A 27,872-nucleotide genomic window follows, 5' to 3' on the forward strand; every position below is an offset into this window, starting at 1 on the left:
GAGAGAGAGAGAGAGAGAGAGAGAGAGAGAGAGAGAGAGAGAGAGGGAGAGAGAACATGCAAGTTTTAAATTTAAACATTTGTGTGTGTAGAATAAGTGTGATTCAAATATGCTGATTGGGTACTCCTAAATAAAGTTAATATTATTACTAAAAATGTTTCAATTAAAATTATAACTTTTGGCTCTGTGCTTTTATTACTTTATCAAAATGTGAGACATGTACTAAAGCGAAGCAACTGGCCAGATGTAATGGCTCTGTCTAAAAATGTTTTGAATATTTAGGAAATCATTGTTTGTGCCATAACAATTTAAGTTGATTATCTGTACTACTAGATGTTAATCAGAGTTACTAAATATTTTTTCTCATAAAGATCCTTCTTTTTTCTGGTACCTGGAAAAATGACAGCAATTTGTTGAAAACTAGCTAATTCTGTTTTTTTCCCCTAAAATAATGCAATCCAAATGGGAAGCTTCAGGCACACAGTTAGCTTTTTGAAAACTTTACCATATTTTTTCCTTCAAAAACTGTATGAAATATATGGAAGAAATTTTGCACTGATTATTACCATGGTATTTAAAAAAAAAAAAAAAATTGTCAGTGGCAGTGGGTATTAGAACTGGATGAATTTAAGTTGGGGATGACTCATTTTTGATCACAGTAAAAAGTCTTTTCGATTGCTAATTTATTTGTATATCCTTTCACAGAAAACCCATTAATATTTTTATTTTATTGGAAAGCCTACAACCTTGAAAATTATTTAAGACCAAAACTACCAAAACATCCCAGAAGGTTGGAGAAATGTGATATAAGTGTTTTTCAACATACCTGTAATTTTTCTAGAAATTTGACCTACATTAATATCTTTTTGTAATTTTTTTTGTAACTTATGCCTTAAATAAATGTGTTCTTGTTAACTTATATTCCTCTCTTAACTTAGAAAAAAATTCCAAATCAGAAGTTCATACACATCTGAGTTAAGAGTATTTCTGTAGATAATTACCATTTTGTGTGGACATTCTCGAATAACCATATTATCAGAAAATCACCAGAAGTTCTTGTAGTTATAAGCAAATATACAGTGTGTCATGAAACTCTGAGGTGGTGGGTGCCATGTTCTGGGTGATTTGACATGGAATGACACTAATTTGCCATAGTTGGGACAAAGACTCTGTCTTTTATGGACCCCCACAGAAAAAAAACCATAAAACACAAGATGTGTTGGGAACTCCAAAAGTAATGAACAAGATCTTGTTGTCCACCTCTTCCAATGCAACATTGTTGGACAGTGTTGTTAAGATAATGCTGCATCTCAAGGTGAAAGTGAGACAGTATGCAGTCGTGTATAAAAATGAAATCATTGGAATCTTCGTGAAGTTGAGGAAACAACCAGCTTTTGCAGCATGTCCAGGTATGACAATCCTGGCAGTTTTCTCCAGAAAAAAGGAAGGTCTGCGAACTTTGTGAACACAAATGGGGGGGGACTAAACTTTATTTTCAGTGAGTCTCTTTCATGTTTGACGACAACGCCAGGACTTTCACCCCCATTTCTTACATTATGGCAGTGTGTTTACCCGACACATGAATTGTTGATTTGTCAGAAAAGATGTCATTTGGAAAAAGTGTGTACTGTGTGTTATGGTCACAGGGATGCAATTACTGCAGTAACTGCAACTTGTAAGGCTTCATATGCATGGTTGTTCTCCCCCCACCCCCCCTCCCCCGAACATGTCACACCATTGTTTGGGAAGTTTGGATGTGGATGGCTGACCGGTGCTCTTCCCTTTCCACATGCAACAAAGTTCAAAGAATTTTATGTGTGTCATAAATCTGCTTGTGCAGAGGCAGCATCTCGCTGAATCAATTGCAAAATGCATGTTGCACTTGAAAAATGGAGTGACTTGGTGCAAATTCCAACACACAAAATAATTTCTCTTGTGGTGTTGTCACCATGTTATTAAAACAAACAACAGTACAGCTGTGCCAAAACTTTGTTCCATCATCTGTCCAGTAACATGTGCAATTCGTTTCTATCTTTTTACAGTTTGTCTGTAACAAACAATTTAAACCTGTTTTTTCTTTTTGAATTGCCTGGTATTAATGTATTATTTTCTTCTCACATTGAGAATAGAGTATGTTTGTTACCACACTTTGTAAAATATATAAAATTTAATGATTCTAAAATAGTCAGGCTTTAATGTCCTGCTTTTGTGAAAGCACTGCTCTGCTTTTGATAATTTTGTCTTTGTATGCAATGTGCAAAAATATGGCATGCAGTAAGGAAACTCATATAGAGTGAGTATTGGGCAAATGCTAAAATGGAGAGGCTGGGAGTCTGAAATTGGCTTTCAGATTGATTCTTGACAGCTTTGGCATTAAGTGTTGGGTTACATCCTCTTTGCACACATTTGATATACTTTAGTTCTCAGAGGAGAGAGGTACAAACAGAACAGAAGTGCTAGGATACAATTATAACTAAATGTCGCGTGAGATGTGGTTCGATATGCACTAAGATAAGTGAAAACTGTTTGATATTTCATATCATTATCAATACTACAGGTGAATGTGACCTGTCATAAGTTACATGCTTTTAAACCTAAAACAAGATTTTTTTTTCTCAACATTTGTATTTCTAGCCTTACATATCTTAAATGCTATTTCTTGAAGGGATATAGTTTGTCCACGTAATTTAGTTTTAATAATACTATGAAAAGGGTAGATTGCTACTCACTGTACAGGTGATGTGGTGAGCTGTAGACAGGCACAGCAAAAAGGGCTCTTACATGCTGAGATTTCGGCCAAAGCTTTCATCAAAAAGGAATAGAAAACCTACCTCTCTCTCTCTCTCTCTCTCTCTCTCTCTCTCTCTCTGTCTCTGTCTCTGTCTCTGTCGTCGTCGTTGTGGCTGGAGAGAGCAGAGTGAGTAACAGTCTGTCCTTTCCATAATATTTTTGATATTCTGGCCTGAACTTTCCATTATTTAATTTTAAGGTTTTCTCCTTATTAAATGTGCTTTCCAATTACAAAAATGATTCCTTATGTTGACAGTGAAGTGAACTCTGGGTTTTTCTACAAGTCTGCTGAAGAACGTGAGAAATTAGTGGCAGCAGAAAGAGAATTCATAGAGCAGAGAGTTAAAAAGGTTGTAGAACTTAAGAAAAAGCTCTGTGATAATACTGACAAAAATTTTGTAGTTATTAATCAGAAGGTAAGTTCCAGTATCTGCGTGGCTTTGCCACTTTAATAGCATAATCCTTAAATTGTTGTGTGTAGCCTAGTTTTGCATAAGTAAGTCATATTACTAACACCCATTTTGGTAATAATGTAGACCCTGCCAAAAATTCTCGAACTTGTCAAAATAGTAAGATCAATTGGAAAGTATAACTACTATTAGCAATCATCCTCATACGTCCATGTACCCCAGGAGGTACATGGAATTCAGTCTAAGAAAACTCACATATGCCAATGGGACTTTGTTTTGTTGTTTTAATTCACTTGAACATATATGTTTGGTTTCATCAGTTTCTTTTTGTAAATCTTGCTTTGTTCTGAACATTTGTTGTTGATCAAATCAGATATGGGGTTTTGAGGTTTCAGTGGGTATCAGTTATTGTTGCTGGTTTTTCGTGAAATACCATTTGTGTTGGAGGTCTGCTTCAGGAAGAATATTGCCTTTCAGGGAATTGACCCTATGTCATTAGATATGCTCGCAAAGGAACACATCATTGGGCTGAGACGAGCTAAAAGGCGAAATATGGAACGATTGGCATTGGCCTGTGGAGGAGTTGCTGTGAACAGTGTTGATGATTTAACTGAAGAAAGCCTTGGATTTGCTGGACTTGTATATGAGCATGTATTGGTAAGCAAATATTTTTATACTGCTTTGGTCTAAGTCTTACTTTTGTGTAAGAGAAATAATAACAATACTTTATAGGGCAGTTTACAATTGCAGAATGTTCATAGAAAATAAACATTCTTTGATAGCTATGTTTATCCATTTTCTAGGGCGAAAACAAATTCACATTCGTCGAGGAATGCAAAGGACCAAGAAGTGTCACCATACTGATTAAAGGTCCCAATAAACACACACTTACACAGATAAAAGATGCAGTTAGGGATGGGTTACGTGCCATCAAAAATGCTATAGATGATGGTAAGTTAGTATCTTCAGCTTTATGTTTGCATTGAATATCAAAGCATGTAGTGTTCTTTTATGGTGTAACAGAATTACTTGTATGCAGGTAAGGGCTGTGACTGCCTGATTTCGGCAGTATATATGTCATTACCCAAGAATTGTCTTGCGTGTAGATTTTATGCACTTCGTTACACTATTCTGAAATCGAAGTACCATTTTCTCCACTTTTACTGTAACTGTGGTGCATAAAAGTTGGTTCCTTTTCCATGAATTGCAGTTTATTCCATTGGAAGGGAAGAGAGACCTCGCCAACCACAAATCCCCCAAGGGGCCTGCCACTCTTTGGTGGGTTTGTGCTTGGCTACCATGGGGCCCCAGCCTTCGCAGCATTTTTTCTCTTCCATGCTGCATGTCTATCCTCTGGCTTTTCTATTTCCCTTCCCTTGGGGAACATGTCTGGGATATTATTGGGAATGACCTGCATTCTGTCGCTGACGTGCGAACAACCTCACCTCTGGTTTTCACTCTGTTTTCCTTTCATTTCCCTTCTTCTCTCGTTCCTCCACTTCGGCGTTTGAGGATCGTCTTCTTTCCTTGTTCCTCCTTGTGTGCTCCTGAAGGTCGACCAATGTGTCTGACGCGTAACAGGTGACTGGGTAACACACAATTCCCAACCCCTGGTCGACAGGTAGGGCTCGCACGTATCCCCTGGTACAGGCCAGGCATAGGGAGGGATGATTGCCTGATCTGTAACCTTCCCAAATGGCCAGTTGGTCCCTCTGTCAGGTGTTGGGAGATGTGGCCTGAGGTGTGAACAATCACCTAAGGCAGGTGCACCCTCTTGTGAAGGGGGCCCCCAGTTGGAAGGAGTGCACCATTGGAGACGCGGGCAATCTTGGGGGATTTCCTCGCAATGAGTCAATTATCTTCCCACTCAACATCTACCAAACGTAAACGCAATGGGGCTTCCCGCGTGCCACGGGTTCCTCGTGGTCTCACATACTGAAGATGGTCAGTACTTTGCCACAGCAAATCCGTTTATTACTAAGAAAGGTGTAGATGCAAGTGCTGGCCCTGTGAAAACCTGCTCTCGTTTACAGACTGGCACTTTGCTTTTGGAGACCACTTCTGATTCCCAAGCACAACTGCTTCTGCCTCACTTCTCCACGGTTACCCTGTTCATGTTGAGGCCCATAGGACTTGGAATTCTTCCTGTGGTGTAATTTACACCAGGCTGGCAGACAGTCTAACCGAGGCCAAAATACAATCTTAACTTCTCTGATCAGGGTGTCATTGTCATTCATCATGTCAGAAAAAGGTAGATTTCACCTTAGTGCCCACCCACACTCCCTTACTCAACTTTGATAGTGGTGCTTCCGTCCAAGCTCAAAGCAGGCTTTGAAATTGTCACTGTCCGGCCATACATTCCGAACCAGACGTGCTACTACCAGTGTCATTGTTTCACCACACTAGAACATCTTGTCAACACCCAACCAAATGTGTCACATGTGGTAGGGATACGCATGAGGGTGATTGTCTACCTCCTTGTCCTCGCTGTGTCAACTGCAATGGTGGCCATGCTGCCGCCTCTCGGGAGTGTTCAATGTATCGTGATGAGCGGGCTGTTCAAGATATGTGGGTAAAGAAAAAGGTGCCTTATCAAGTCACTCACAAGTTACTGGCTTGTCACAAACCCTGCGTTCTCCCGTCTCGTACCTATAGTTCTCTTCTTGTTACCCCTCACTCAATGAAGAACATGGCCATACAGACATGTGACCTCCAATTCAGCTCGGAGTTTGTGAAATCGTCCAATGTCAAGGTCACATCACCATCCCCACGTCCAGCTGTGCAACAAGCAATCAAACTCTTGCCTCAAGGGGCGAAGCCACAAGCTTTCAACTGGTTGGCTGGAAAGGACAGAAGGAGTATTCCCATGAAGACGTCCTCCGTCCCTCCAGCTAAACAACACCTGAGTCTTCATCTAACCAGAAAAGCTCGAAGAAGTCCACCAAAAGCAAATGACCTCCTTCGCCACCTCGAACAGTCTTCTTCGATGGTGTCAGCCCATGATACCTTAGCCCAGCCAGGCTCCGTGTCGCCGGTGTGCACCAACAGCCGCTTTTCTGTGTTGGCTCCACAGACCAACCGCACAAGCAAGCTGATGCTTTTGTGGACCCCCATGGAGCAGAATCATCCTGCTTCTGTGCCCTGTAGTAGTGCCTCTACCCCAGCTGTCACTCGGCAGCTGCTGAGGTGACACCTCTACATCTCTTCATCATGACTCTCCTCCAATGGAACATCCATGGCCTTCGGTTGCACGAAGAGGATTTATGGCTTCTTTTACTGTCGCAATGTCCCCTTGTATTCTGCCTTCATGACCGCTTCGAACTTCCACGTTTCTTACCGATTTCGTTTTGAACTTCCCCCCTGAGGTTGGCATTCCCCCTCATGGGGGTGTCGTGTTGCTCATACGGGATGACATTCATACTCAACCCATCTCCCGGACTACCTATTTTCAAGCTGTTGCAGTTCGCCTTTTCTTTCCCCACCTGACTTTTTCCCTCTTTACCATGTATGTCCCTCCATCATTTGCTGTCACCAGGGCAGACTTCTTTCAACTTATTGGGCAGCTACCTCCCCCATTTTTGCTACTCGGTGACTTTAATGCACATCATCCCTTTTGGGGTTCTCCCAGGACCTGTCAGAGTTGCCCTCTTGGATGACCACATTAACCAACTTAACCTCTTCTGCCTCAATACTGGGGCACCCACTTTCCTTCCTGACTCCTCGCACACCTAGTCCCATTTGGACCTATCCTTCTGCATTGCCCAGCTTGTCTGTTGTCTTGAGTGGTCCGTTCTTTCTGACATTTACTCAAGCGGCAATTTTCTGTGTGCTATCCGTTTGCTGACTCCTACCCCATCTGCGTGCACGCCTAAATGGCAGCTTTCTAAGACTGACTGGCAGCTTTACTCCTCCCTGGTAATCTTCGAAGAACAGGATTTCCTCAGTTGTGATGACAAGGTGGATATCTCACAAACGTTATCCTTACTGCTGCAGAACATTCCATCCCCTGCACTTCCTCTACCACGTTGTGTCCCAGTCCCTTGATGGACTGAGGCATGCCGTGACAAAATTTGTGCATGTAGACCGCATTCATTATAAAAAGATGCACGCAATGTGTCATTGCGTTCTTCGGGATATCAAGAGCTAGCTGGCTTTCATTCACTAGTCCTTTTAACAGTTCCACACTTCCTCTGTCGTGTGGGCCAACCTCCGACGGCTCTCTGGAATATTCAACTCGTCTTCCGGACTACCTGTTTTCAAGCTGTTGCAGTTCGCCTTTTCTTCCTCACCTGACTTTTTCCCCTTTGCACCATATATGTCCCTCCAGCATTCGCTGTCACTGATGTCATCATGGACCCTATTGGTTTCTCAAACACCGTGGGCTGCCATTTTCTGGAAGTTTCGAGCTCTTCCCACTATCACCCTGCCTTCCTCCATCAGAAATGGAGCGGAGGCGGCTCTGGCGATACCCTTCTTTTCTCCAAATAGTTAGTGCTACAACAATACTGCCTTTACTGTGAGAGAGCTATATCATGCTCTCAGTTCATCCCAATCCTCTGCCCCAGGGCCAGACACCATCCACATTCAGATGTTGCAGCACCTTTCTCTTGCGGGCAACACATACAACTGCGTCTGGGCCGAGGGCACATTTCCTGGATGCTGGTTTGAAGCCACAGTCCGACTCATACCTAAGCCTGGTAAGGACAAAAACCTTCCTTCTAGCTACCACCCCATCTCTCTTACTAGATGTGTTTGCAAGGTCATGGAACGTATTATTTATGCCCGGCTGGTGTGGTGGCTTGAGTCTTGCCATTTACTAACGAATGCACAGTGTGGATTTAGAGTGCGGCGTTCTGCTGTTGACCATCTCGTTACTTTGTCCACTCATGTCATCAATGGTTTTCTGTGGAAATCCCGGACTGTGGCCATGTTTTTCAATTTGGAGAAGGCCTACAACACTTGCTTTTAGAACTGGTATCCTCTGTACTCTTTACATGTGAGGCTTCTGTGGGTGCCTGCTCTGTTTTCTTTGGGCATTTTTACAAGACCAAGTTTTAAAGGTGTGTGTGAGTTCTACCATGTTGGACACCTTTATCCAGGAATACAGTGTGCCTCAGGGTTCTGTTCTGAGCATCGTCCTCATTGATCGCGATTAACCCTATAATGGCCTGTCTCCCGCCTGACATCTCTTTCTCTCTTTTTGTTGACGATTTTGCTATGTATTGCAGTTCATCACGGACCTGTCTTGCTGAGGGGCGTCTTCAGCACTGTCTTGATCGTCTTTGCTCCTGGAGCGTCGACAATGGCTTTTGCTTTTCCATCGACAAAACAGTCTCTATGAATTTCTGTCAGTGCAAATGGTTTCTCCCGCAATCTCTACATCTGGGGCCTGTTGCCCTTCCTTTCTTTGAAACTACAAAATTTCTGAGGCTAATGCTCGATAGGAAACTCTTGGTCTTCCCACATGTCTTACCTGGCAACCCACTGTACGGTGTTCCTCTGTCTCCTAAATGTCCTCAACGGTACTTCCTGGGGTGCCGATAAAACCACCCTCCTCCATTTGTACCGGTCCCTTGTCCGTTTGAAACTCGACCATGGGCACTTTTTGTATGCGTCTGCATGCCCTTTCCTCTACACCATCTCAACACTATCCACCATCATGGCATCCGTTTGGCCACAGGCGCCTTTTACACCAGCCCAGTTGAAAGTTTGTATGCTGAAGTTGCTGAACTACCACTGTCCTACCGCCGTGACTTTCTCCTCAGCAGGTATTCATGCCGTTTGTCTGCCATGCGTGGCCACCCCTCCTGTGCCTGCTCCTTTGATGATTCCTTTGATTGTCAGTATGGGATTGGTCCCTCTTCTTTGTTACCTCATGGAGTCCACTTTCGCCATTTGATGTGGCAGCCTAACTTCACACTATCTGCAATTTTACTTGTGGGTGTGAACGCTTCACCACCTTGGCTTCGTGAAGCGGCCCATGTTAACCTTGGCCTTCATTCGCTTCCTAAGGACACCACTCCAGCCTCGGGTCTATCGCCTCCAGTTTCACGACCTTCACATGGGACTTCGCAGCAGTACACTGATGGCTCTCGGACTGACCATGGGGTCGGGTGTGCCTTAGTCATTGGCACCCGTGTCTTTCGATATCAGCTTCCGGCACACTCCTCAGTATTTACAGCCAAGCTCTTCGCCTTCTATCAGGCCATGGAGTACATCCAGTGACTCGGCCTTTTCAATTGTGTCCTCTGCTCAGATACACTCTGTGCCCTTCAAAGTCTATGTGCACTGCACACTGCCCATCCCGCAGTGCAGTGGGTCCAGGAAAACTGTCACTTCCTCACTCTTGGTGGAGCCGGTGTCCTATTTCTGTGTGTCCCTGGTCATGGCGGTCTGCCATGAAATGAAGCAGCTGCCAAGGTTGCAATCCCTGTACCTTAGCCTGCAAGTACCTATATTCCCTCCGATGATCTCTGCATAGCCATCTGTCAGGGGGTGGTGTCCCTTTGGCATCACCAATGGTCCTCCCTTCATGGGAATAAGCTTCAGCTTATTAAGTCCCTCCCAGCACCTCGGACACCACCTCTCTGGGGACCGATGAACTCTGCATTTTGGTCCCTTCAATCCTTAAACCAACCAACCAACCAACCACCTCTCTGCCCTCCTCCCAGGAGGAGATTATTTTAACTCGGCTGCGTACGTCGCACTACCTTTTTAGCCATCGTCATTTGCTAAGTGGCACTACCCCACCACTTTGTACATATTGTGCCCAAATTTTAACTGTCTGCCACTTCGTGCTGGAATGCCCTTTTTTAAACCATTTACTTTCCAACTTGGGTTTGCTGCTTGCTTTATCAGCAGTTTTAGCAAGTGACATAAGGGCTGTCAACCGCATTTTACTTTTTATCCACTGAAGCAATACAGCAAAGGCCATTTAGTTTTAGTTTTGGACCTCCATTCCTGTATGGTTTTTTAGCCCTTTTTCCACGTGCCTGTTTTTAGCTGTCTACTATTCTGTCCATTGGGACTGATGTACAGTCTAACTCCTCTTTGTGTTCATGTTCCATACTTTTGACTTGGGCTCTTATGACCCCAGTTGTTTTTTGCACCCTAAAGCAAAACAAACAAACAACCACAAATCTGGAGGCAAAAAGTATTGGAAAGATATCTGTAATAGCAGTTGGCTAACAGCTGGTACTCAAATTCTGGAGTACCCACATAGTTTGTGTTTGAACTTGCACTTTAACAGCTTACCATATTTTAATTTTATTTATTTATTTATTTTATGAAAGAGGAGTGAAGGTTGAGGAACTATATTTGCTTTTAAATAAATTGGAACTGCCTTTCCTTCGAGCATGACTGGCCAGGCTGGGGAAAAGAATCCAGTTGACTACAAACAAGGCTCTCTTACATACCAGTCCAAGTGGTGGTAACTATAGTGGCCATCACAAAATTTTATTGTGTGTTTGTGTGTGCTTTCAATCTTTTGTGGTATGGTGCATTGATGAGTGTTTGGTAGTGATGGAAATGCAGGAGCAAGGGCCAATGCGTAGTGCTACTCTGGTCGATGTGTGTTAAAAACAAAAAAAAAAAAAACACACACACATTCGAAAACAATCTTAAATTGTCTTATCGAATGTATTGAAACATTTTTTTACTGATCTAGCCAACACTGAAGAAGCCAGGAATAACTTAAATTTTGCGTAAGTTCGTAAAATGACAAAATCTTTGCAGTATTTCTGAATGTTTTGCATTCCTTATGAACAGTGTAGTAACAGTAGCAGAATCTCTAGAGGTGGGCACATGTTTTGATTCTCCAAGGAATTGATATAAATGAAAACAGAAATTGCAGTTTTTGATGATTTTGACAAAAAGTTAGTGTCTAGAACTGTACTTGAGAGTACAACAGCGGAGAGCATTCAGCGGTTAAAAATACAAGGTGTTTCAAAAAGGACTTTACAACTTTAAAAATTCATATAAATTTATTGAAAGAAGGTATAGAGCTGGGTCTAGTGTTATTTTGTAGGGAAACATCAAGTCTTTTTTACCTTAAACTATAAGATGTGTATGTGGCTTTCATTGGTTATCCTATCGGAAGTCAATTTCTTCCCAAACTCGTAGCGTTTCAGGTGTAACTTGCCTAGTGGCAGTGTAAATTCTTGCTTTAAGTTCAGGTAGAGAAGGCAGCACAAGAGGTACAAACATGATATCCTTGATGAATCCCCCCACAAAAATATCGCGTGGTGTCAGGTCTGGGGAATGTGGGGGCCATGCAGTTGGCGTATCATTGCCAGTCCATTGACCTGGAAAGTGGTCACTGAGAAAATCCCGGATGCCAGCCAGGTAATGGGGTGGTGCACCATCTTGCATGAAGTAAACATTTCGTTCTTGGTCATCCTCATCGATCCATGGTATCAAAAATTGTTGTAACATATCCAGGTACACTATCCCATTGATAGTTCTCTCACAGAAAGAAAGGGGCTGTATGCTTTGTTCTTGCTCAGTGCACAAAAAAATTCAGTTTAGGGCTATCACGAACATGTTGCAATGTTTGATTGGATTTTCACTGCCCCAAATCATACAATTTCGTGTGTTTACCTTGCCACATTAGTTGAAAGTTGAACTTGTCAGAAAAGATGATTTTGTTCAAAAAATATTCATCCTTATGTAATCGATTTAACATATCTGCACAGAAATTCTTGTGAGCAATTTTATCAATATGTTATGGCTTGTACGATCGTCAATCTGTACAGTTTTCGAATGTAAATGGTTTCTCAACACATGCCAGACAATAGTATGTGGGATTTGCAATTTGTGAGATGCACACAGTGCTGATTTTCGTAGGGCTGTTGATAAAACGTTGTCCCACTTGCTCAACAACGTTGTCAGATGTGCTTGGATGACCTGATGATTTCCCATGTATTAGGGAGCACCCTGTTTCTACAAAACAGTTATGCCACTCATAAATCGTAGGCCTACTAGAAGGATCTTTAGCGTACTTGGTGTGGAAATTATGCTGAACTTTTGTTGCCGACTTTGGTTCTTCAAACCAAAACACACATACTTGGGTCCAGTGAAGGCAGCCATCTTTAACGCAACTGCTGCTGGCACTCCTTACGATGTGACTCGGCACTAGCGAACTACGCAAGACAAAACTTGACGTATTTCCCTACAAATTGACACTACAATCACCTCTGTAGATACTGTGAATTAATTTGTATAAATTTTCAAAGTTGTAAAGTCCTGTTTGAAACACCCTGTATGCAGGGTGATCCCTGTGAAAAAATTAATTATTCTGGCTCCGAGATCTCAATTCTTTCTCTTCTCCATACACTTGATTTTTGATGCAGAAAGTATAATGGTGTACAAAAATTTTTCATGGCATTGCAGCAGCAACAATGTAGTTTTGTGTAAAGTGCACTTACTGTGCATGGAGAACAGAACGATAGTCTTGTAGTATGCTTCAATAAAAGGTGGGTTTCACAAAACAATGTGCAAAAATTTATTTTACTAGCCTTTAACTGCGATATTGACCTGAAAGTACCTACAGTATCTTTAGTATAGTGTGTATCAGTGATTTGGGTAATGAGTGAATTGACAAAGGGTCAGTAAGAGCTGCATTTAAATTTCTGGAGGTAGGAAATATTCTTCATCCTATCAAGGTGAGTTATTGGAACTACAATCCCGGCGGCAGCACACAAGTACTCACACACTCTCTTTCATGACTAAAATGCATTTGTACATGACACAGTACCATATTGGTATGTCAGATTTGCTATGTCATAGTTCTCTTAACAACTTTTTCACTGGAAATTCGTATGAGATCAAACAGAACACACATTCATCAGTGAAGACACATTTCATTACAAAGGCGGAACAGTTTCACACAACAGTACAGGAGAGATCTCTCCCGCAGATCTGTGAAGAACAGTGAGTACAGAAGGGATGCTGAATCAAGTCCTATCTTGAACCCGTTGCTACTTAGGGCACTTATATGTAGTGCATGCCGATGGTTCAGTCAGTTAAGGCATAGACTGACAAGTTAGTAAGGGTATGGGCAAGAGTAGCATTTTAATGGAAAATTTTTGCTTCTCAAACATGTGATGGACTCTTTCACATATGTTTGGAGGAGGCTAAGGTATACAACACATATGATTTTAAAATTTGCATTCTTTACAAGCAGAAGAAAGAACAAAGTGACTGTGAAACTGTTGTTGATACACTCCTTTCCACATATGTTTTTAGTGAATGGTTGAGTTACAGTATGCACGTGAACATGGACTACTGTGTTATTCTGTTGGTGTTTGCATGAACAGCAGTGATAGGTACTTTGCTGGATAGTTTAATTATGCACAGCTGGACCCCCTTTAACCCTCAAGCATGTGTGCCTGTGTATAAAGTGCGCCAACCAAAAATAAAATGATTTGGTGCAGTTCCGTTGTTTCACAATTGCAAACCTATGCCTATTCCTTCATTATTTGCTTCATGTAAAACAGCAATAAATTGTGTTGTCATACGTCCAAGCGAGCAATAGTAATTTAAAATACGAAGCGAGCTAGGTGAGAAAAAAATTTTAGCCGTGAAAAAAATGACCCCGCTTCTAAACTAGCAACATAATCCCACGTAAGTTCCATCTTCTGGTGTAAAGTCTAATAATGAAAATATTATGTTAGAAGGCAATGGGAGTGGATCCTCATCCCAGTGTTGTCATGAAACAGGTGTTCCATGTCAAAATGATAAAAGTGACACTTAGAAAAATCTGAAAAAACCAACATAACAGCTGGATACCAAGTCATCAGTATCTTGAAACTTGTAAAATGCAATAAAGAGGAGAGGAAAAATCACATACTGCTTGGAATTACACAACTTGCATAAAAAGAATTCCCCTTGGTTCCTGATCAGGAACACTAACAGGAAAACTATGTAATAGTAAATACTACTCGTGGGTACAGAGGTCACGCATGACCCATAGTGCAGGTGGAGTATGAAACATATGTGATTGCTGAACTGTTTAAGTTGGAAAAGCAGGCAGAAACAGCAGAAGAGATGGAAACAATCTTTTTGTAATAGAGGTCAGTGCATCCATTAATTTTATCGAGAGAATTTCAGTTTCTTTCAGGACATTTAATATCCAAACTTTCTCTAGAGTGTGTAAAAAAAAAAAGCACTCCATCTTCAGGCCACAAGTGGCTCATTGGGACCATCCGACCACCGTGTCATCCTGAGTGGAGGATGCGTATAGGAGGGGCGCGTGGTCAGCACACCGCTCTCCCCCTAGTTATGATCGTTTTCTTTGACCAGTGCCGCTACTATTCGGTCGAGTAGCTCCTCAATTGGCATCACGAGGCTGAGTGCACGCCGAAAAATGGCAATATCGCATGGCGGCTGGCCACGCCCAACAGCGCTTAATTTTGGTGATCTCACGGGAACGGGTGTATCCACTGCGGCAAGGCCGTTGCCCTAGAGTGTGTAAGACATTTAAATAATTGCTAACCTGCTGCAGCTGATGCTGATTGTCAATTAAATGCATTGTCAAAGCTGACCTGGAATTGGCCAGGTCTTTGTGTTTTTTAAACCTTGTATCAAAATTCCTGCACGTCTGACTGATGTATCTGCTCTTTCACTACTGGCTTGTATTGCACTCAGCAAGATACATGCCAGTGTCCCTTAACCTACTGTACAATACGTGCCAGTGTCCCCTAAGCTACTGCCAAATTTTCTGGTGTAAAAAATGCTGGAGCTATGTTTGCTGACATCAGTTTCTCTCCAATCCTTTCAGATACCTATCCCATGCTGTCCCAGCCTTCACTAGTATTTTTTTTTTAATTCAAATTCTCAATTGTATGATTGGAAAGAAACTTACATCATAGCTGCACAATAAGAAGAACTCTTTGTTTAAAAGTTCCAAACTTCCACATACGTCTAAGCTTAACAGTTTGACATATTTAGAATGTATCATTGAATCTCTTTTTCTTTGAAGGAAAAGGACCCACAATGACAGCTAATTTGCTATCCTAAGTCAACAAGCAGCACACTTCTGTATGTACCTAGAAAGATAGCAGTGTATAATTTAAGAAGTGTAGCTTCCACAAAGTGAAGCCAACAGCTCAATCGTTCAAAACCGTTTCCCTAGATAAAAATCAACCAAGTTGTACTTGTATGTTCATGACATTTAGAGACTTTGTGTACCAGCTGAAGGTATGATGCACAGTGGGTTGTAATTTAGTCTCTCCTGAATCGTATTTTCAAGATTATCTGCCAAAGAAATTTTTGTTAAGTGGAGATTGCCAGGCAAATCTCTAAAGCCAGTGAGTAGACATGCTCAAGTTCCCTACCTCCTCCTAATTTTTTTCCCCCAAATCACAAGCAACACAGCTAAAGTATCAAGTTGATTTATTCATTCCAGATTTTCAGAACACCTCCAAGTGATGGAAATAGTAAGTTTGGGAATCTGAAAAAGGTGTCTCACCCTCCTCCTTACTGCAGCAGAGATTGTATGGATCTATTTTAGTGCTATCCCATTAATGTGATGACGACAAGTAAGTACTAAATAATCTGTGGGAAGAATATGGGTTGCTTGTCGTGGTAAGGTGCTATTATGAAACCAGCAACTGGAGGGGGGGCGGGACAATTGGGGGGGGGGGGGGGGGCGTGCATGCTTGGCATTACTAAATCGCAGGGGCTAGTCCTTGTTCAATCTGGAAAAATACATACAGTAAAACCAAGTTTTTACTTCCCTGCATTTTATGTTTTCCTGCTTTTTATGTTCATTTTTTATCAGTCCAATCAGAAGTGCTATTCTCTCAATACAGTGCTTTCCCATTGTTAATGATTCTGTGTTACAGTATTTCCCACATTTTAAGTTTTCTTTGGCATTATTATTAACTTCAACATTGATTTTTATATAGATCACTGCAAAAAGTGCATTGTATTCCGGCTTAAAGTCAGCCTTGTAACAAAGCAGAAAACATAGACTATACACAGTTATTGATCGTGTAACTAGCTTTAGAATAAGCGAAAGTTTTATTATTGTCGTGTTGGGTCTTGGCCGCCTGTGTTACATGTTTGCAATGCTCGGGAAGCTGGGGAAGTATTCTGAGTCACTGTCTTAATTATGATCAAGCTCTGATGATAGTGATTCTAGTAGCAATCTTACGAGCTGATGTTAGATGTAAACTTTCCTCCTCAAGGCACTCAGTAATATGACGACAATTTCCGCCCTCTTTTTCACGTAGGACATCCCTGAATAGAGTGACATCTTTGTTGGCAATAAGCTGTGGGTTTTGTGCTTACTGTTTATGAAGATTGGCAACTTCAGTCTTTTGACGAATACTGTGTTACAAGTTTTATTTACCATAAGTTTATGATGATTATCAATAACAAGTCTCATTAGAACATGAATATCCGTTTATGTGGTTTCAGGAAAGTCTTTTGCTTTCATGTTTTATTTACGCCATTGGACATGATTGTAATATTTTGAGGCAGTTGATTGGTAGTGCATCAGGTGACAACGATGAAGGGTTTGATGCTTTTTATACTATGGAGAGACAAGTAGAGTTCCTTGCTGTTAGAAAGAAACAAAAACAATTATTTCGGATTTTTGTAAATAAGCAAAATTGTTTTAATTTCATATTTTCAGCAGTATAAAGAGAATGACACGAAGGGTAATTTATTCATTTTTGCTTGGTGTGTTTCTTATGCTTTCCTTTATTTTCCTACACATTCTTTTTCCTGCATTTTACAATTTTTTGGGATAGTCTGCTGAAAAGTGTAAAAAGGGAGTCTAACTTTATAATGTGTTTTCTTCATGTGTCTTGTTTTACAAATGTTGAAATGGTAGGAGTGATGAAAATTATATTGCAAGAGAACCAGATGAAATCATTGAATGAGGTATAGGTCTTTGATACTGAAAGACGTACCAGTATGATTATGTAGGTGTCTTACTTCACCATATCTGTAACGCATTCCATTTGTAATTGAGACAGCAAAATGTTCAGGTGTTTTACATAGAAAGTAATTTCTCAACAAAAAATTTTCACTTGTTTTGCTGTATTTTGAGTAGGAAACGTTTTTTTCCAGTCTGTATATATACTTGTATTGATTTATTGTGTACTCTAAAATTTCAGGTTGTGTGGTTCCTGGTGCAGGAGCATTTGAAATATCTGCATACCAAGAACTTTCTCGTTATAAGGATGAAGTAAAAGGAAAAATGCGATTAGGTGTCCAAGCGTATGCTGAAGCTCTACTTGTTATTCCAAAGACTTTAGGTAAGTGTAGTTGGTAATTACATATGAATATTATAAGTAAAAACGAGTGGTCTCTGTGTAAAAATATGTGCAAAAATAATTTTTCTGAAGGTAATGAGAATAGGTAGAACATTTTATGTTGTCGTCATTAGGTTTGCAAAACTGTAAAAGTATTGATGTTTTCAGAAAGGTTGTAGGAATAGATTCTGCTTGTATTCAGAAACACAAATTCTTCTTAATTTCTTGGTGCAGATATGTTTCAGCACACATGTCCTATAATTTTTATGACAAATATTAATTACTAGTATAGCGAGAATTTTAAATCCAGTAGTCTCTGCACAAAATACTGTGGCTGAAAGAAGGGCGGAGAGCAGTAGTGTGGGGGTTACGCCCAGACGCTGTAGGGGAAATACTGAGCACTGGAGGGAAGTGCTGTTTTAAACTGAAGCTCACATTTTTTTGAATATTTAATGGAGCCTCTCCACCCCCACAACCACACATGCAAGGCCATCATTCAGAAAGGTCTGTCACCTCTTCTTTGGTTAGTATATAAAAAGAATTCCCCTGAAAATGCGATTTATTTTTACTAGGGTTGTTAACCATTTGTAAATTTCAGAGAAACGTCATGCGTGCCGAACTTTGAGAAAAACCTACACATTTCGCTTGTTACCATGTTAAAAATTGCTTCTTTTGCCGAAACATGGCAAAGTTTACAAAATGTGTTGTGCAGACACAATTGCGAGAGACTTCTAAAACAGCGGTTTATTAAATTTATTAATTGAGAAACTGAGAAAAAGTAAGATCAGTAGCTTATGTAAAAGCACATCCCAAGTACAATTTTTTTCATTTCGAACTTTTTAGAATTTCTCGTATGTGTTACTTCAATGTAAATATCACAATAACTATGACCATTAACAAAGTATTGGTCACATTATCAAGAACCTGGTATATAAAGCTATAAGTAACACAAAAATTATTTTTTTTACTCGATGTTTCTGTAGAATCGTTTCAGAAAAATTGCAGGATATGCGCCCCGATTCTGTCATCGCTGACGGGCCAAAAGGCAGCGCACGCTGTCGTCCTTCCCTTCTGAACAAATGAATGAATTCTCCCAGTTCTTCGGACAAAAATTGGTCATTGCGCATCAGCCACCGTGCCCTCTGCAGGCCCTACTTTCGGTAGTTCATAAAACTGATGTGTAGTGTTCTTATGCTTCAGTCTTCATGTGAAAAACATGTGCATGAGGATAAGAATGTTAGAACAAATCATAACAGGCTATACAACTGTTAATATTCCACGAAGTCTGTGCTCAGATTAAAATTTCCTCATGATTGATGTTTCAGCAAGTCAAATGATAGGGGACAGCTGCCATTCAGTCATAGTCACATGCTTGCTGTATTGCCTCTTTTGTACCTACATAAAGCACCTTGTGACGTATGGCTGGCTGCACGCTTGCAACGCTGCCCCCACCCACCCACCCATCCACCCATCCACCCATCCACCACCACCGACACCACCACCACCACCACTGCAATCTGTCAATCACAAAGTAATTTTAAGTCGGTTATAGCCCATTAGTGGGTAGAAATCAAAACATATTCCAGTAACTTTCACATACGTATTTCTGTTCAATAACTACTAAACTGGTACACACAAGTTATAAAGTTAATCTGAAATTGTTGTTAAGTCATCAGTTGCAACCAGCAGTGATGTTTTAAATTCTCGTAATTATCTGATACCATCATTGGTGCAATAGCTTCTTTTCAGTGATGTATATGCCAGTGGCTTATAAATGCTTATGCTTGTCACTTTTCTTAAACATTTGTATACTGGAGCCAGTAGTAAAATGTCACAGTTTTGGCTAGTATAAGTCAAACAATATCTCCCTTATTATTTACAGCTGTGAACAGTGGTTTTGATACCCAAGAAGTCATTGTGAAATTACAAGAAGAAGCAAGAATAGCAGGGGAGCCTGTTGGACTTGACATAAACTCTGGTGAAGCCTTGAAACCAATGGACCATGGCATTGTTGATAATTATATTGTGAAAAAGCAGATACTGAACTCTTGGTATGTTTTAAATATATGTAAATGTAAAGAAGAGAATCTCTCTCTCTCTCTCTCTCTCTCTCTCTCTCTCTCTCTCTCTCTCTCTGTGTGTGTGTGTGTGTGTGTGTGTGTGTGTGTGTGTGTGTGTGTGTGTGTGTAAAATTAAAATTTCACTTCTCACTTAAGTTCAGTTCAAAGTTTGAGAACTTATCCAATGATTAAGTTTAGAAGAAAAGGAAAACCACCTACTTATAAAATAGTTACAGTGTGGATCCTAGTTCTTTCCACATAAACCAATTCACAACATCCTGTTATCTATGAGATATAATATTTGCAACTTAACATGCCTTGTAGAATTACATTTCTCTGCAAACAGCTTTTGTTTTGAGACACTCGTTATAGTATCTTTAAACAATTCACGACAAGTTGAGCCACAGAAAAAAATTCATATAAAGGCTCTTCTTCATTTTGTTCTTTGTCAATAGTAGTTATCTAAGGTACTGAAGTTGCTCTCACCTGTGTCATTGCACTTGTTTAGTTCAGTTTGTTGATGCAAAAATTGATTTTAAATGGCTACAAAGAAATTTGATAATTAACAAGGTCGACAAACCCACACAATAAGATTTTTAGTAGCTCAATCCTCACATAAGCTTTCCTGCCATTTTATTTTGTATCTACAGGCATACTCTGCAAACATCCATTTGAGATGTGTCTGTTGTGCAACCCCATAATTCAGTGCCATAGTTAAGAAGAGAGATACATAGTCCTATCCAACTATTAAAAATTTTATTATAGATAATCTTCTTTGATATGGCTAGTCTTCAATAGCCATTAAGGAGATAAAAACACTACTGGTTTTCCCATGTTGCTTTACTCTTTTACCCGACAAATGTCTTTGTTATAGAGAATTTTGTATGGAGCATCAATCACAATAAACGTAATTTCTAATTATTAGTATTTTCATTAATTTTTCCAATTAAAATTCATATCGACATGCTTATAGTATTTTAAAATATGACACTGTTCCTTATTGTATGTTATCTCTGTTTTCAGCACAGTGATTGCAAGCAACTTACTTCTTGTTGATGAAATCATGAGAGCAGGAATGTCTTCACTGAAAGGATGAAATCCGAATTTTTGAAGCTCCCAACTGTCACATTATACTTATTTTGCTATTTATAACATCTTTTAACTTATGCATTTTGTCAGTGAAAGTTATGGTGCATTCCACAATATTTCACACACTGCAGACTTGTTACATTATTGAATAAAAACTTTAACAGCTTACTGTTACTTATCAGACAGATGTATTTAACTTTTTTACGAATACATGGCAGTTTATAATTTCACCAAAAGATTAATTGTGTTGTTTCTGTAACCCGCAATAAACTAGTTGAAAGTAATTTAATGTATTGTTTTAATAAGACCAAAAAGCCAATATTGCTACTCAAAGAAATATTAAGTGATACAAATTTATAAAAACCAATGTATAATGTTAAGATACATCTGAATGATGCTAGAATCTGTTAAAACTTGTACTTGTCCCGATTATGAGTGGTTCGGTGCCATCCAAAATTTATGAAACTATACACTGGAGTAATCTGCTCCCTACTGTACAATACATGTTAACAGATGTACGGAACAAAAATTGACCTGTGGAGTCTTGAATAGTGTGGCACACTTGAGTATACAAGATATGTAGTTTACGTTGTTTGAATGGATGAAAAATCTATTTACCAAGCAGTGGCAGGGGGAAACACACAAAAGATATGGAAATTAGTGAGATTTGAGTCTTCGACGACTCCTGGGAGAAGGGTTGAAGGGAAAGGAAGAGTGATGAAAGAAAGAGAAGGAAAAGACCATTTTCTTTGCCACTCTTCATTTTTCTTCAACCCTTATGACAGAAGCCGCCACTGGATCCAAAAGCTCCCATGTTTCTGTGTTTTCATGATTTCTCCTACCACCAAATGATGATAGATTCTTTATCTATCCATATTATATTTTCAAACATTGTGAACTACATCACCAAAAGTGATCATTGTCATGTCTGGGATATTGACCATGTTTCTGCCTTTAGTTGCTTCTTAAGTGGTTTTGTGGCCTTTTTTTCTTTCTTTCATGTTTCCTGTGTATGTTCTGGGATAAAGCATGCTGGTTGTTCTGCATTTTTTAGTTCTTGTAATAACCATGTTGTCTGTGTAATATGTGAACTTCATATGAGTTACAGCAGATTTGAAGTATGTCAGATATCAACTAAGGTATTGATTTGTCTGGGCTAGTACTGTCGATATTTTAAAAAATATCGAAATCCGATATATCGATATTTAAAAAAATATAATTATCAGCCCTCATTGCATCGAAAAAAATTGTCAACATATTGACGGAAAAAATATCAGTGTACTGGCCAAAAAAAATACTGACTGCACATTGTAAATATACTGCCAGTATCAGAGCTGTACATTTCAGTATTGATTTAGTGTTAAATATTCTGCACGTCAGCGAGGTTGCAGCCTGCTTATCCTCCTCAGATCAAGAACTGAAAGGAAAACAATGCACATTCACGCTTGTCGATAACCAGTTTTTAGGTAACTGGCACAATAAAAGGACCTGTCGTTCGCTTTTGTTACATATCATATTTGTCTGGAACACTTCATGTCGACTTCCATGGTTTTTCATTTCTGCAAATGCAAGCAACCTCACAGTTGTAGTGTCATGTCAGAATTGCGTGGCGAAGTTGAACATTGCAGTTTCTGTTGGTAGCACCAAGTGCTAATTACATCAGCATTTCCCCTCACTTGTCTCCGCCTATTGCAAAGACCAATTTTGTCATTTAGATTTTTGTTAGTCAGTTTCAGCAACTGTTTTTGAAAAATGCAGATGTGAAGAAATAGCACACTTGTTGTATTAAAAATTGTTATTTAACGCAACTGGTGTGCTATTTCTTCACATTGGATATCCTGTTCTTCCATTTACATTTTCGATATTTCTGATAAAATGACCACAAGTCCGAACAAGTCAGTAAGAAAACTGCCCAGGAAATTGATGTTAGTGTCGGAATGGCCCACACAGCTGTACAGAAAAAATTAGAACTTTTCACATACAAAGTGACAGTCGTGCAAGAACTGAAAAGTGCTGATCGTGGCAAGAAACTGCATTATGGTCAATGGTTCAAAAATTTTGTTCAACAAAATGGAAGGGATATTCTTAATGAAACGTTTTTTTACTGATGAGGTGTGGTTTCATTTATCCGCGTACATGAACTCGCAAAATTCTCATATGTGATGTACTGCAAATCCTTTGTGTATTCATTAGGAACCACTTCATTGTGTGAAAATAGGAGTTTGGGTTGGAATTTGTAGACATCGGATTGTGGGTCTCATATTTTTCAACGAACAGTAAACACACAATGATACTGCAGTGATCTTCTGTACCCATTCATAGGAGAACTTGTGTTAAGTGAAATAGTGAATGGTTATTTTCAACAAGATGGTGCAACTATGCATACAACTCGGGTTTCAGTGTCACTGCTTGCTGATGTTTTCGGTGAACGCATAATTTCACAGGGGCTTTGGCCTCCACGATTGCTTTACCTAACACACCTGACTTTTTCTTCTGGGGTGCAGCGAAAGTAACTGTCTATAAAAATAGAAATGTCACAGCTTGGGTTTGGAAACATGATTAGACAAATTGAATCATGTTATTCAGCAACTGGGGGGACACTTTCAACATTTAATGTGAAAATTTTTAAGTAAAAATGAATAGTCAATAAATTAATAACTTGCATTTCACTGAGTTTCAGTTTGGTATATTCACTGCAGCATATGGCACGCGCAGCTAACAATCATACGGCACTGCGGAGAGACTTTTTGAACACCCCCGTACAATCCCTCCAATCTCAAGATTACAATTACCACATATGTTTTTGCCAAAGGATTTAAATAATATATGTGAAGAAAATGAACAGAGTCTACAACTTAGGTACGAGTGATGAAGCTCTCTTTCGCCTTAGTGGTTGTCAACAAATAGAACTTTCAAATTGGTCTGGTGAAAACCCACATTGTCTCCATGAAACTCCTCTCCATTCAGAAATAGTAACAGCTGGGTGCACAGTGTAAATTCAAGCAATAATATAGTCGGACATTACAGGGTGTTAAAAAAAACTAGATACATATTACAAAGTATTATGTTGTTAAACTGCTAAAATTTGGTTCTCGGAGGAATGAATACATTGTCTAGTTCATATCCATTGCTGCTAGATTTTGGTTGCCCTCTGTTTGCTTGGTTACTGTCGGGAGCAAAATGGTTAATTTGCACCAGAAATAATTTTTTGTCAAGTTGGCGAACTGTAATTCCGTGATTACAGTGCAAAGACGTTTCATATTGAGGTCCCAAAATTGATTCTCCAAATGGAGGATGGACTATTCACAGATGTTATCTGCAGTTTGTAGACACAGGATATGTATGTAGAAGGTAAGAGTCCTAGCTGCCTTCATGTTTCTGACAAAAATATCGCATGAATTCAAACAGTTTTCAAATATCGTCCGACAAAATCAACTTGTCATACCAATTAGAAGTTACAACTGCTTTGAACAACAATTTGGTGGGTTTTGATACACTGGTTGTTTATGTAGCCGTATGTATTACAGCTGATACAGGCTCTACATCATGACGTCAAACGTAAAGTGTTTTTTTTTTTTTTTCTCGCACTCTTCAGAATGCCATTGACCATAACACTTGCACAATGCATTGTTTTCAGTGGTGAAGTGACTTTCAATCTTAGTGGGAAAAAATAAAAAAAAACACTTTTGATTTAGGGGCTTACAGAACCCACATGCGCACACTGAACGTGTAAGAGATTCACCCAAAGTCAATGTGTTGTGTGATATCCCACTCATCTGTTTACAGACCATTCTTCTTTGATGGATACATGGTTAACTGTCGGCAATATCTTGCTATGTTACAAAACTAATTCTTTCCAAGGCTGAATAAGGACAACTTCCAGGATCAAATTTTCACTCTACAGTGGAGTGTGGGATGATATGAAACTTCCTGCAGATTTAAACTGTGTACCAGACCGAGACTCGAACTCGGGACCTTAGCCTTTCGCAGCAAGTGCTCTACTGACTGAGCTACCCAAGCACAACTCAGGACCCATCCTCACTGCTCTAATTCCATGAGTACCTTTGTCTCCTACCTTCTGAACAAGGTAGGATATGAGGTACTGGCAGAATTAGAGCTGTGAGGACATTAAGGACAGTGTTTATGCACTAACACTACCACAAAACCTAGAAGAGTCAAAGAACTGCTCCCATACAGCAGTAACATCAGAGATGATGGACATGCTTAATCTATTATGGGAGGAACTGGGTATTGATGTGACATTGTTCATCTTGGTGGTGGAGCACATGGTAAACATTTGTAATCTGAACTCGAGATATTTGTAAATATGTCTGTCAAGTTTCATAGTTCTATGTCTTGCAGTTTAATGTTTGTTCAAAATATGTATATATATTTTTGAAAGATCCTGTACTTTGTTGAAGATGAACACTAAGACAGTAAATTTTAAATGTTACACTGACATGTTGGTAATGTTTCCTCTGCCTGAATTCGAGGCCAGTGATTCAGAAGAAGAAACAGGATTGTGCAACAAGCCAAACTGTTGCAGTGTCAGTTGACTTATTTACATCTGCATTTCAAAAGTCTCATTAACAGAAATGATGGTCTTCCATGGCCTACCCATTCACTAGATTTATCAATTCAACTTTTTTCTTTGGGATTACTCAAAGTCCAAAGTTTTCGAGGAAAACCAACCAAGAAGCAGAAATGACCTGAAAGAACAAATTTGCCAAGAAATAAACTACACCACTGCAGATGTTTTGCAGCGTCATACTACATCTGACTGTGTGTGAAATCGATGACGCCATCGGAGTGATAACATATTCAAAAAATAACATAAGCTTATCTATTAATTTCTACTGGATTCATGTCGAAAAAGAAAATTTGTTTAAATCTCTAATCTGTGTGGCTTTTTAATCTTCTCATTTGACTTCTTGAGCCTGTATCAGAGACTTATGAAGCTGGATAAGTTCTTGCCTTCTTAATGAGATGCCGTTACCATAGCATAAGTCATTTGTGGGGTTTGCTGTGTGCATAATGCCAAAGTTCTCCACCGCATCACAAGAAGAACCAGGTAGGATTTGTTAAGAGAGAGGATCCAATTCACACAGCAGGGACTGGACACAACATGTAACGAATGCTTCATTTCAAGATGCCCTCCTTATTGGCACCTGATTCTTGGAAGAGTGCTGACTGATCTCAATGCGATGTTGAAATCAAACAGGTCCTAACATTCGAAATCTGGAAACGAGAGAACAGCTGCAAGAAGAGCAGTGAATTATAGTCTTAACGGGAAGGAGATAAACATCACAGAGAATTCAGTTCTTGACGAGGCGCTTAATTTTGCACCGACACCGGCAGCTAGACTTGTTGCAGATTTCATAACTGATGTAGAAGAAGCCATCACAGCTGCCTCCAGTGATGATATGGAAGAAGTACGTTGGGAATTGTGCCTTTTGATTACCAGAGCTGCTCCACTAAAGCAGAGCCACTGGACGACTTCCATTGTCTGAATGCAGTTGCAAAAATGCAGCTCTAAATGATCCAGCATACAGGAAATTAAAAGTATATCTGGCCAACAATTGGACCTGAAGACCATTGTACTTCTACACCAGTCTCTCTCAAAGGAAACCTTGAAAAAGCTATGACCACATCTGCTGCACCGTGAATGCTCTAACAGATGGTGTTGTGATGGAATGTGCTGCCACTAATTGTGGTGAACTTATTCATGGAGTAATGGGAAGAGAAAGCTCTGGAAATAGCCCACATCGTTCTTTAGGTATGTTGATGACACTTGTGGTGTGGTCACGTTGCTGTGAAAGGCTTCAGGAGGTTCTCCCACAGCTGGACACACCGCACCCTAGTATCGAATTCACCATGGAGGTGGAAGAGAATGATGAACTCCCCTTCTTCAATGTCCTGGTAAAGCTTAAAATGGACAGTAATGTGGGACACAGTGTGTACAGGAAAGCCGCTCACACTGATTGGTACCTGCATGACACCAGCTCCCATCATTCCTCTCAATTCGAGGGTGTGCTATGTACACAGGGCCTTTGCAATATCTGACACAAAAAGCCAACTTAAGGATGTATTCAAGAAGTACAGTTATGGATAAGACAAGTCTGACGCACTTTCAGGCAAACGTTAAAGCCCCAATAAACAGAACACACATGAGAATAAGGCAATGATGGCCTACTGACTAAGTAGCGAATGAAATTGGCAGAATCCTTGCTTGACGTAACACTGAATTTGTTTTCTGTCCACATCTTAAAAACAGGCATTATTGGTCATGATGAAAAGTGGCTTGGATCTCCATAAAATGGATGTCTGTAATATTCCATGCAAATACGGTAACACACATTGGGTAGAGTGCATGGACATTTGAAGAAAACCAATTCACAAAATTTGTATTTACAGGACACATATCTGAAGGAGACTTCATGAAATGTGAATGAACAGTATTGCTAAGACATACCTCATTGTGTTGGGATTGTGTCTTAAAGTGGATTTTGGGATGCTAGTGGCCTGATCAGAAGGGACAGTGGCTTAACTCTTACCATGGAAGCCAGCAGTCAGTCAACTGAATCCACAGTGTCATTGAAGATTGACTTACATGTCCAATGGTGGTGGCAGAGGCACTGATAGACACAGGTTCAAGCCGATTATCCAACATTCACGACACCCAGTTAACACTTCCACAGCAGTGGCATATGGCCAGGCAGTGGGGAGGGATAAAAGTATAAATGAGCCGAACATAGCAAAAATGTTTATTCTACAGGAATCACCCGAAAATGATGGCAAGGTACAGTTGCAAAATCACCTTCTCCACCCCCCCCCCACCCCCCCCCTCCTCTCTTCAATGGCTCCACCCAGCTGGACACCTGAGAGCTATACAAGCAGTTGAATCACCATAAAGCTTATAATCACATACACAAAACTGTTGATTACAAATAGACAAAACTATAATGATTTATTTATGTAAAGAACCACAATACTAAATTTTTGGAGAAACATGGAACACACATGGGATAATTTTATGAAATGAAAAGAGCGTTGTGATAAGCGGCCAACTAGGAAACAAAAAGTGACCAGTGAGAGTGAAACGATGCTGCTCGGCAGGATGCCAGGTATGTTACATCAGCTTATAAGGCCACCATTTGTTATAGCCATGGCAGACTGTCCTTTCAGAGATTCCAACTAAAATTCAGAATATCTAAAGCTCGTGTCACCTGCGGTAATAGTGATCAGACAGGTGTTTGTTT

The 27,872-nt window shown here is 40.0% G+C and overlaps 1 protein-coding gene across 1 annotated transcript in view; it reads left to right on the plus strand.

Annotated features, from left to right (window-relative positions):
• The window catches only part of LOC124545352 (T-complex protein 1 subunit zeta), a 68,086-nt gene extending 47,189 nt beyond the window's left edge, over positions 1-20,897 (plus strand). The window contains exons 6-11 of the mRNA XM_047124253.1: positions 3,047-3,206; positions 3,678-3,857; positions 4,004-4,151; positions 17,327-17,467; positions 19,347-19,515; positions 20,548-20,897. Of these exons, the coding sequence (XP_046980209.1) occupies positions 3,047-3,206; positions 3,678-3,857; positions 4,004-4,151; positions 17,327-17,467; positions 19,347-19,515; positions 20,548-20,620 (871 nt within the window). The 3' untranslated portion in view covers positions 20,621-20,897. The remainder of the gene's footprint in view (positions 1-3,046; positions 3,207-3,677; positions 3,858-4,003; positions 4,152-17,326; positions 17,468-19,346; positions 19,516-20,547) is intronic.
• Positions 20,898-27,872: the final 6,975 nt, after the last annotated feature.

Source organism: Schistocerca americana, chromosome 8, assembly GCF_021461395.2.
Source record: "Schistocerca americana isolate TAMUIC-IGC-003095 chromosome 8, iqSchAmer2.1, whole genome shotgun sequence".
Lineage (NCBI taxonomy): Eukaryota > Metazoa > Arthropoda > Insecta > Orthoptera > Acrididae > Schistocerca > Schistocerca americana.